An 11,982-nucleotide genomic window follows, 5' to 3' on the forward strand; every position below is an offset into this window, starting at 1 on the left:
CAGTATTCTGATCAGCTACCCTGTAGTGCATCACCAGCTCCTATCAGTGCACCTTCGCTCCAGAGTTTTCAAGGTGGTTACTCAGGCCGTCAAGGTCCGTTTCAGGGTCAGTAGTCCCAGCAACTGAGGACTTGTTATACTTGTGGCGATCCGAGGCATATTGCTAGATTTTTCCCTCGAGCATCGAGTAGTTCTCAGCATCAGGGTTCTCATGCCATGGTTCCGGCACCGGGTGTTCCACCGCCCGATCAGCCAGCTAGAGGTAGGGGTCAGGCACCTAGAGGTGGATTTCGAGGTATCGGAGGTGGAGTTCAGGCCACTAGAGGTGGAGGCCAGCCAGTGGGAGGCCGTCCTAGGGATGTAGTTCAGAGTGACAGGGCCCAGCCCCAAAGTTATGCTTTCCTAGCCAGGCCTGAGGCTGAGGCATCTGATGTCGTTATCACAGGTACGATTTTAGTTTATAGTAGAGATGTTTCAGTTCTATTTGATCCAGGGTCAACATACTCCTATGTGTCATCTTATTTTGCTACGTTTTTTGTTGTGCATCGTGATTCCTTGAGTGCTCCTGTATATGTATCCACACTGATAGGTAATTCTATAATCGTAGATCGTGTCTATCGCTCGTGTGTGGTTATTATTGGGGGTCTTGAGACCCGTGTAGATCTCCTACTTCTTGATATGGCTGATTTTGATGTCATTTTGGGGATGGATTGGCTGCCACCTTATCATGTCATATTTGACTGTCACGCCAAGACTATGACCTTAGCTTTGTCAGGGTTACCTCGATTGGAGTGGAGAGGGACTCCTGGTCATTCTACTAGTAGGGTCATTTCTTATATGAAGGGTCGACATATGGTCGAGAAGGGTTGTTTGGATTATTTGGCTTACGTTTGCGATTCCAGTGTAGAGGTTCCTTCCATGGATTCCGTACCAGTTGTTTGTGAGTTTCCGGAGATATTTCTTACAAACCTGCCGGGGATGCCACCCGATAGGGATATTGACTTTTGAAATGATGTGGCTTCGGGCACTCAGCCCATTTCTATTCCGCTATACTGCATGGCCCCGCCAGAGTTGAAAGAATTGAAGGAACAGTTGCAAGATTGCTGGATAAGGGCATTATTAGATCTAGTGTCTCGCCCTGGTGTGCACCAGTGTTGTTTGTTAAGAAGAAGGATGGGTCGATGAGGATGTGCATAGACTATCGGCAGTTGAACAAAGTCACCATCAAGAACAAGTATCCATTGCCGAGGATTGATGATTTATTTGATCAACTTCAGGGTGCCAAGGTGTTTTCGAAGATTGATTTGAGGTCCGACTACCATCAATTAAGGATTAGGGCACCCGATGTCCCTAAGACAGCTTTTCGCACTCGGTACGGGCATTATGAGTTTCTAGTGATGTCATTTGGGTAGACAAATGCCCCAACAACATTCATGGATTTGATGAACCGAGTGTTCAAGCCCTATCTGGATTCCTTTGTAATTGTTTTCATTGATGATATCTTGCTCTACTCCCGTAGCCGAGAGGAGCATGAGTAACATCTTCGGGTCATTCTTCAGAATCTGAGGGACGGCTAATTATATGCTAAGTTTTCGAAATGTGAATTTTGGTTGAGTTTAGTTGCTTTCTTGGGTCACATGGTATCAGCAGAGGGTATTTAGGTAGATCCTAAGAAGATTAAGACAGTCAAAGACTGGCCTAGACCCACATCAGCTACAGAGATCCAGAGTTTTTTGGGTTTGGCAGGCTACTACCATCAGTTTGTGGAGGGGTTTTCATTTATAGCAGCTCCGATGACCAGATTGACCCAGAAGGGTGCCTCGTTCAGTTGGTCAGACGAGTGTGAGGCAAGCTTTCAGAAGCTCAAGACAGCTTTGACCACAGCGCCGGTGTTGGTCTTGCCCACAGGTTTAGGGCCATATACAGTATACTGTGACGCATCTCGTATTGGGCTTAGTGCGAAGTTAATGTAGAATGGCAAGGTTATTGCATATGCTTCATGGCAATTGAAGATTCACGAGAAGAATTACCCAGTTTATGATTTGGAGCTAGCAACCATTGTTCAGTGCTGAAGATTTGGAGGCATTATTTGTATGGAGTGTCATGTGATGTGTTTACGGATCACAAGAGTTTGCAATACTTGTTCAAGTAGAAAGAGCTAAACTTGAGGTAGAGGAGGTGGTTGGAGCTACCGAAGGACTATGATATCACCATCTTGTATCATCCCAGGAAGGCCAATGTAGTGGCCGATGCTTTGAGTAGGAAGTTGGCTAGTATGGGCATCTTTGCGTATATTCCAGTCGGTGACAGACCGCTTGATTTGGATGTTCAGTCTTTGGCCAATCAGTTCGTGAGGTTGGATGTTTCTGAGCCCAGTCGTGTTCTAGCTTGTACGGTCGCTCGATTTTCATTATTTGAGCGTATCAGAGATCGGCAGTATGATGATTCTCATTTGCTTGTTTTAGAGAAACAGTGTGGCACGGAGGTTCCAAGTAGGTTACTGTTAGAGATGATGGAGTTTTGAAGATACAAGGTTGTATTTGGATGCCTAATGTGGATGGACTTCGTGAGTTGATTCTAGAGGAGGCCCATAGTTCCCGATATTTTATTCATCCGGGCGCCGCCAAGATGTATCAGGATTTGCGGCAGCATTATTGGAGGAAGAGGATGAAGAAGGATATTGTTGCATATGTAGCTCGGTGTTTGAATTGTCAACAGGTAAAGTACGAGCATTAGAGACATGGTGGTTTGCTTCAGAAGATTGAGATTCCTGAGTAGAAGTGGGAGCGTATCACTATGGACTTCGTTGTTGGACTCCCAGAGACTCAAAGGAAGTTCGATGCAGTATGGGTTATTGTGGATAGGCTGACTAAGTTAGCGCATTTCATTCCTATGGCGGTTTCCTATTCTTCGGAGTGGTTTGTAGAGATTTATATCCGTGATATTGTTCGTCTCCATGGTGTGCCCGTGTCTATCATTTCCGATCGAGGTACGTAGTTTACCTCGCATTTTTGGAGGGCAGTTCAGTGTGAGTTGGGTACGTGGGTCGAGTTGAGCACAACATTTCATCCTCAGACGGACGAACAGTCCGAGCGTACTATTCAGATTTTGGAGGATATGTTTCGCGCTTGTGTTACTGACTTTGGAGGTTCTTGGGATCAGTTCTTGCTATTAGCGGAGTTTGCCTACAACAACAGTTATCAGTCGAGCATCCAGATGGTTCCCTATGAGGTATTATATGGTAGACGGTGTCAGTCGTCGGTCAGATGATTTGAGCCGGGATAGGCTCGGTTATTGGGTACAGAATTAGTTTAGGATGCCTTGGATAAGGTTAATATCATTCAGGATAGACTTCGTAGAGCTCAGTCCAAGCAAAAGAGTTATGCCGACCGTAAGGTTCGTGATGTGGCATTCATGGTCGGAGAGCGAGTGTTGCTTCGGGTGTCACCCATGAAGGGCGTGATGAGATTTGAATAGAAGGGCAAGTTAAGCCCTAGGTTCATTGGGCCTTTTTAGATCCTTGATCGAGTGAGAGAGGTGGCTTATAGACTTGCGTTGCCACCGAGTTTCTCACCAGTGCATCGAGTGTTCCATGTGTCCATGCTTTGGAAGTATCACGGTGATCCGTCCCACGTATTCGATTTAGCACTGTCCAGCTGGACTAGGATTTGACCCACGAGGAGGAGCCGGTGGCTATTATAGATTGGCAGGTTCGTTAGTTGAGACCGAAGAGTTATCCTTCGGTTCGTGTGTAGTGGAGGGGTCAGCCTATTGAGGCAGCTACCTGGGAGTCCGAGTTCGATATGAGGAGCAGATATCCCCATTTTTTCACCGACTCGGGTACTTTTCTATGTCCGGTCGAGGACGAACGGTTGTTTTAGAGATGGAGAATGTGATGACCCAAAGGGTCATCTTTTATTTTACAATCCGAATTTGGGTTCCGAGGCCTTGCAAACCTCATTTTCTTTCTCCTCAATCTGCGTGCGCAGTCCAGGCGCATTTCTAGAAGACCTTTATGTGAAATTTGAGAAAAATATTGAGTTTTGCCTTTAAAATTGATTTAAGTTGACTTCAGTCAACATTTTGAGTAAACGAACCCGGACCCATGTTCCGACATCCCGGAGGGTACGTAGTAAAATATGGGACTTGGGCGTATACCTGAAATCGAATTCCGAGGTCCCTAGCCCAAGTAATGAATTTTTGAAGAAAATTGTTAACTTAAAAATATAATGGTTTTTAAAAATTGAATAATGCTTGAACTTGTTGGTATCAGGCTCCTATTTTGGTTTCGAAGCCCGGTACATGTCCGTTATAATATTTTAATCGTATATGTGAAATTTGGTGAAAAATAGAAGTAATTTGACGTGATTCGAACCGTTGGTTGAGAAAATAGAAATGTCAATGTTCTTAAGGATTTCATGAGTTTTGGTGTCAAATTCGTTGTTTAAGATGCTATTTTGGCAATTTGATCGCACGAGCAAGTTCGTATGATCCTTTTAGACTTGTGTGCATGTTTGGTTTGGAGCCCCTAGGGCTTGAGTGAGTTTTGGATAGGCCACAGAGTGTTTTGAGACTTAAGAAAATTGCTGGTATGTTTCAGGTCTGCAGGCTTCGTATTTGTGAAGCCTGGCTCGCAAATGCGATGCTCACATTTGCGAAGAAAGATCACAATTGCGATCAGTGGGCTGGGAGGGGACCTTCGCAATTGCAAAGCTCAGGATTGCATTTGCGATGTGAACAGGTCGCATTTGCGAACAAGTGTTCGCATTTGCGATGAAGGCAGGTCCTGGACATTCTTCGCATTTGCGATGAATTGTTTGCATTTGCGGGGTTCGCATTTGCGAACCCATGATCGCAAATGCGATATCTGCAACTGTTCAAAAGAGTTTTGGACAGGATTTTCAACTCATTTCTCAAAGTTTCAAACCCTAAACTTCAAAAGGCAATTTTCTAAAGAGTAGTTCTTCCCCAAATCATAGGTAAATAATTTCTAACTCATTTCTTTCAACATACTTCATCTTTTTACAAGATTTCATCACAAAATCTAGGGGTTTTCATGGAAAATTGGGTGAAATTTGAGAATTTCAAAATTTTGGGATTTAGACCTCAAATTGAGGTCAGATTCCAAAACCAATTGCATATCTGGGTTCGGGGGTGAATGGGTAGTCGAGTTTTGGTCCGAACTTCGAGTTTTGACCAAGTGGGCCTGGGGTCGGTTTTTGACTTTTTGGGAAAAATATTGGGAAATGTATAATTAAGCATTGGAATTGAGTTCTTTAGCATTTATTGATGTTATTAAGTTAATTATGACTAGATACAAGCGGATTGGAAGTGGAACCGAGAGGTAAAGCGGTATTTGAGGCTTGACTTTGGCCGTGGAGTCGAGGCAAGTGTTTGGCCTAACCTTAGCTTGAGGGAATAAGTGTTGTTGTCCTATATGCTATGTGTTAGTATTAAGTACGATGTATAAGTGTGGTGACGAGTATCTGTACGTTGATATTGAGCATGCAAGTGAGTCTTATATTGTGACCATTGTGTCTCTTATTATATATTGTTCATGCTTAAGCTGGTTATTCTTCAAGTTGAACAAGTCGTTGTATTTTCTTGTTATTGGGTAATTGTTGAGTATTGACTCAAGTTGAGACTTATATTGTGAATTTAACTGTTAAATCGAGATTGGTTATAGCTAATTCCCTTGCCGGGATGTTGTTGTTTCTATTGTTTGGGTGAGGAAGAGTGTAAAGCATGAAGGGTGATGCCGTGCACGATATTGTGAGTGAGTGTTGATCGAAGCCAACCCTGCACTACTTTTGAGTATCGAGAGAGGTCGAAGCAGCTTTTACCCGATTAAGGTCGGGATCGATTTCCACAAGGAGCTAAAAGTTGGAGTCGGGTGTCTATCTAAAGTGGAGATGTGTATTTGCTCTTAATTGCACTTCTAAACATTTTGGGTTTTGATTTACTTCTAATTGTATAGAACTACAATGATCAATTAAACTAAAATAAGCTAAGATTAAACTATTGCGAGTTGTTCAAATGATTAAAAGGCACTAGGGTAGTGACTTTCACCTAGGTGGTCAATTGACGGATACTTGAGTCTAAGGTATGATTCTACTCATTCTACACCTCTCGGTAGTTTGAGTGATTTTGCCCGAATTGACTTTCTCAAGACCAATTGGGTATGCAAATTTGCACAAGCATTCAAGGTTCAAGTCGGGTATTACTATCTCTAGGTTTAACCTTTTAATTGGGGCTATCAATCTCTTGAGTACGCCCCAATTCCTTGTTGGACCCATTTCAGAGACTTGGGCTCTCTTTCTCAAGAAGAGCCAAAATCAACTAAATACAAACTAGTGTTTGCAACCACTAGTTCAGCAATTAAATATGAAATTAGTTCAAATATCAAACACCCATAATCAATCAAGCCCTAAAACACAAGACCCATCAATTACCCACACTAGGGTTGAGCCACAACCCTAGCTTATGGGTCTAGCTACTCATAATTAGAGAAGAAAACAAAGAAATAGATGAAGAAAAACTCATATTAATTAATTGCTAAATTAAACTTGAAGATTCAATGTTGAAATAAAGCTAAAATTACACAAAATAGTTAAAAATGTCGAAGTCATGAGCGCAGCCTTCAGTACAAACTCTCTGATAACCTAAAAATGGGGAAAGAAGCAACTTATACTAAGCTGGAAAATCTGGACAAAAATACCCATGCGGGGTTAGTGCGGACCGCACAAATCACGTGTGGCCGCACTAGGGCTCTGAATTTGAATAAACAGTTCTCTGAACTTGGGCAATGCGGACCACACATAATTGAGTGCGGCCGCAGTGGCTTCTAGTGTGGTCCACATGAAATGGAGCGCGGACCGCATTGGGCTTCAAACTTAAAACTGGCAACTCTCTGAACCTTGGCTCTGCGAACCACACTAAATCGAGTGCTACCGCATTGATCCCAATGCGGACCGCACAAAACCCCTTGCGGCCGCATTGCCTTTGTGCCTAAATAGTAGCCTCTCTGAACTTCACTTGTGCGGATCACACAGAATGGTGTACGGCCACACTGTCCCTGTTTTGCCTGAGCTTTATCTTGTCTTGGTACTTTTGCAAGTTTCACTCCTTTTTGAGTTGATCTTTGACATCTTGTCACCTTGTTGATCAAACCTGCAATCAAGCACAACTTGTAAGCCTTTTGGGACTATTTTGTACACGTTTGTAATCAAAATTTAAGCATTAAGGAGTATAAAATGTATCAAAATCCCTAGTTATCAACTCCCCCAAACTTAAGCTTTTGCTTGTCCTCAAGCAAACAAAATAAGACCCACCCCTTAAGAGAAAATCCAAGAAAATTCAGCTGCCCTAAAGTGACCTCATCTAGCATCATTTGGGACTAACAATTGCCCTCAATACAAATGAATCATTAACAAATTTACTCTTTTAAACACCATGGATTAAGTGCGACACAAAAGCATCAAGAGTTGACTCAATACATCAAAGAACTCTTTCTATTACTTTGGTCATTGTGGAACCCAAACTCACACATCCTCAGCTCTCCCTAAGCAAACCTCACCTTTAGAATAGTGGCACTCAGAATGATGTTAATGGAAATTCACTTATCTCTCTCAAGAAAAAGTCACAAGTCCGTCTCTAAGTACCATATGCTTGCCCCTTATGTGGGTCACCACTAATGTAAGCTTCATTCAACTAGAGATCATATAGGGCTTTTGTGGAGACATAGTGAAGGCTTATGGTTCAGGGTAGGAAGTGCTTGGTCTAAGTAGGCTCCATCTTCCCTTAAGCACTTCTTTTGCTTCATTTTGGCACACATTCACTTGACTTTTTGAGTCTTTTTACTTCTTTCTAAGGGGTTAGAGAGACAAACTGTCACTCCTTCTTATATATTTCAATTTTTTTCTCCTTTTTCAATTTTTCACCCCTTTTATCATTGGTAGGCTATAGAAGTGTTCAAGCTATTATTTGGATCAAGGAGAGCCTATAATCATGTCTCAAGTCAAAATTCACTTAGGATTTTGCCTCAACAAACATTCAGGGCAAGTTCTAGACCAATGGCCCGGGACTTGGACTTGCAATGCAATTTCTCACCACACAAGCTATGGGATTGCTAATGACATAGAGTCGGGGGCCCACAATAACCTTAGATAAGATTTGAGCACACAATGGTCCCGAAAAACCACTTGATGATTATCGGTCAACACAAGAGTCTCAAAGTTACGACTTTCACCATCCTAAACACAATAATTTATTTTTGACCATGAGATCAAAGGAAAATTTGCTAGGCCCAAGTGAAGCTTTGCTTGAGGCACCCTTACCACTACTACTAAAAAGCAAAAATAAAACGGACTCAAACCCTTAAGAAGGTTGTCACGCCATCCATCATTGGGAAGAGCCACCCGGTTCACACAAACTCCACTTTTGGAAAAAACCGTGACATTAAGAAAACAAAAGGCTTATTGCAAACGTTCAAAACAAGAAGCTACGAACGTAAATAAGAAGCTACGGAAAAGAAAATTGTGGAAAGTAGAATGAATATGTACAAGACGGTATTTACTCGAATATACAATACGGGGATGAATATATACAATGTAACATAACTTTTATATACAGACCCAAAGTGAAAAGTACGAAAAATGCAATGAAGTTCTAAAATTATATACACACCAAAGAAGAAAGAAATCATAAAAATTTGTCGAATATATACATTCATCCAAATCAATAAAAGTAGGGCCTACCCCCTCAAATGAAAGCTGGCATTGTCCTCAATGCCAACTAAGCAAAATAAGCACCAAAAATTAAGGGAAAAGGATATAGAAACTCTCTATGGCCCATCTGTCTGCATGGGGTCCTGAGTGGTCCCTAGGTCCTCAATATGCTCGGGAACCTCAGGCTGGTTCCCTATGACCTGTTTCTTTGCTGCTGGGACCTGGACCTGGACAGTCTCCTGAGCTGCATCCTGTGGATGACTAGAGGAGGTCTCCGGTGGGTCTGCCAACTAGATGAATGCATCATCTGCACAGGGAATCATCCTCTTCCTCTTGGGAGGCCTCTGAGACTGCTCTGGCTGGGGATGAGCTGCTGGCACAGGGTCCTGTAGCAATAAGTCCAAGGCAGATGATTTGCCTTCAACCTGTCAACCTCAACCCTCAACTCCTTCACGGACTCCTTGGAAGCCTGCGTCTTTCTCATCTTCTTGGCCTCCCTAGGTTGAGTGTCAAGGATTTTCTTCTAGTTGTCCAGAATATCCTTGAGGGCGTCCTCAATAGACTGAGGGACCTGTGGAGGCGGGGGTGCCGACTGAGATGCTATTGTAGTAGTGAGGACATACAACTTAGAGGAAGCTGTCTGCATCCAATTGTTGATGCTGAGAAGGGACTGGCTTAGACGGTGTGCAGTCACTGGGTGGGTCGGGGTAGAGGGTATGTCTGGAACTGCTGAAGTGGATGGACTAGAGGGCAAGTCTGCTGAGGTGGAAGAAGGCTGAGTAGGAGCCACTACTACTACTGGCTCTTCAGACTGGCCAGTTGGAGCAGTGACTGTTCCTTATAGTTCTTACCTTTTGGGTTGTCATAACCCTGCATGCTGTACCATGAGAACGGGGCCTTTGCTTTCACTTTGATATCAAATGGCCGCTTTTCAACTTTTAGGTCCCTGAAGTACATGGTTAAAAAACTGGGGAAGGGGTAGTTTCTGTCACCTTCACTAACTACCTGTGTAATCACTCGAGATATCACCTTCCCGACGTTAATCGGGTACCCCGCCATGATTGATGCTACCAATACTGCCCGATGAAGAGGGAGTGAGTTGTCATGAGTAGTGGGGTTCAATCTGCTACACACAAATGTTTCCCACCCCTTGGCCTCGAAATTCAAACTTCTCCTCAAAATTTTTACTCAGGCATTCAACCAATCGGGGGTGGTACCTGGGATTGCCAGATACTGTGCCAACCAAGGACGGACCTCCTCACCTAATTCCATCTTTGCCAAATACAGCGACTCATCCTCCTTATCGAAGCCCAAGTAGTCATTTATTGTTTTCCCATCAAACATCACTGTCAAGTTGCGCACCTTGGTCACTTTGGTGCCCTTCTTGATGTGGGCAACATTGGTGTAAAATTCCTTGACCAGGTGCTTGTTTTCATCCTCACAGTTGTTTAAGAAATACTCCCAGCCCACTTTTCTCTAAACTGCCTTCTCACATTGGGGTTGTGAGGCAAGAGGTCTCTATCCACAAAACTCCGCTCCGGAATCAATTTCCTCACAGGCCACCATTCTCTGAATTTATGGTAGGCCACCTCACTCACAAAGCGGTCTTGCCACACCTCCGGGTTTCTAGTTCTAGCTACTCCTCCAACCTGAGGTTCACCCCCTTCTCCTACTACCTCTTCTTCTCCTGATGCCTCATCTTCTCCTACTGCACCCTCCCCGGATAATGAAGTTGTGGGAGAGGTGGAGTATTCATCCCCACTACCTTCAGCTGAGCCCTCAAATGACCTAGAAGATACATTTACTGACACTTGGGTAGTGGGGGAAGGTGGAGAAGTGTCTCTTAGTCTGTTTCTCTCCGTCCAGTCAGTGATGTACTCTGGGATTGAGTCTGAAGATATATCCCGAGAGGGCTCGTATTCACTCCCAGACTGATCAATGGCCCTATCAGTAGCTTTAATGAGCTTCCTCATGTTTTAATGTTTTGCCGGGCTTGGGGAGTCAATTTTAGCATCTTCTGTTTCCCTCCCCGGGAGGATTCTCCTTTACCAGCTTGTTTAGAACCCTTGCCTCTTTGTTTCACCATTGTCTACAAACATCAATCATTAAGCTTGTTAGTATCCAGAAAGACAGTGAAGTTCACAGTTGCAGGAAATAAAATGTTACAGATAATATCAAATGTTGCAGAGTGCGGACCGTACAAAATGTAGTGCGGCCGCACTGAGGCCAATGCGGACCGCACAAAATGTCAATGCAGTCTGCACAGAAGTAGGGTTCAGAATACCCACTCTCTAAATAATTGCTCTGCGGACCGCACAAAATGGCGATGCGGTCCGCATTGAGGCACCGCGGACCGCACAAAATGCAATGCGGCCGCGGTCCTTAATGATCAAGCTTCAGGTCTTTCAGCAATACGGTCCACACAAAATGTCATTGCGGACTGCACAAGGGCATCGCAAACCGCACAATATCCACTGCGGTCCGCACTGAGTGCCCAGTTGCAGCACTAAGTTAGGGTTTATGAAATGTTCATGTTTAAGTCCATTTTTCATCTAAGAAAGGTCCCTAAGTGTTTGCCCAGTGTTTTTAACTACCTAAGTCTACATTAAACAAGAAAATAACTAACCTAATTCTACCAAATTGAAAGAAATATGGGAAGAGCAGAAGAAAAGCTAAGAAAATAAAAATTTAATGAAAAATAATAAAATTAACAATTGCAAAGAGAGGAAAGTACCAGAAGTAAGATGCTGTGATGATGATTAGGCCTTAGTGATTAGTTACGTGCAATAAGTGGAATGAACAGTAATTTTAAAGCTCTAAGAGTTGAAAGATCGAAAAATTCAAAATGAGGGCCTCAGGTACTATTTATAGAAAAAGTCCCGAGGCCCATCTCACCTACCCAATGCGGACCACACAAAATGCAGTGCGGTTCGCACCACACAGCCTTAGACAAAGTTTGAGGAGACATACCACTGTGGTCCGTACAAAATGCTTTGCGGCCGTAGTGGCCCACCGTAGACCGCACAAAATGTAATGCAGACGCGGTGGCAAACTTCAGAGACTTGGTATTTTCATCCATCATCAGTGCGGTCCGCACTGATTTTGTGCCCCCCGCACTGAGTTCTTTGCGGCCGCACACAATGTAGTGTGGTCCACATTGAAAACTGCAGAGACTTGAACAATTTTTCCACCATGTCCTGCACTGCATCAACACAAACCTCTAACATCTCACAACCAGCCAATCCAAAAATAAATC

General features: G+C 43.6%; 1 protein-coding gene across 1 annotated transcript; it reads left to right on the forward strand.

Moving 5' to 3' along the window:
- The first annotated feature begins 216 nt into the window (after nt 1-216).
- LOC138869436 (uncharacterized) lies at nt 217-1,008 on the forward strand. Its single transcript, XM_070147056.1, has one exon. The coding sequence runs from the start codon at nt 217-219 to the stop codon at nt 1,006-1,008; it is 792 nt and encodes a 263-aa protein (XP_070003157.1).
- The last annotated feature ends 10,974 nt before the right edge of the window (nt 1,009-11,982 follow it).

The sequence above is a fragment of the Nicotiana sylvestris genome, chromosome 1, assembly GCF_000393655.2.
Source record: "Nicotiana sylvestris chromosome 1, ASM39365v2, whole genome shotgun sequence".
Taxonomy (NCBI): Eukaryota; Viridiplantae; Streptophyta; class Magnoliopsida; order Solanales; family Solanaceae; genus Nicotiana; species Nicotiana sylvestris.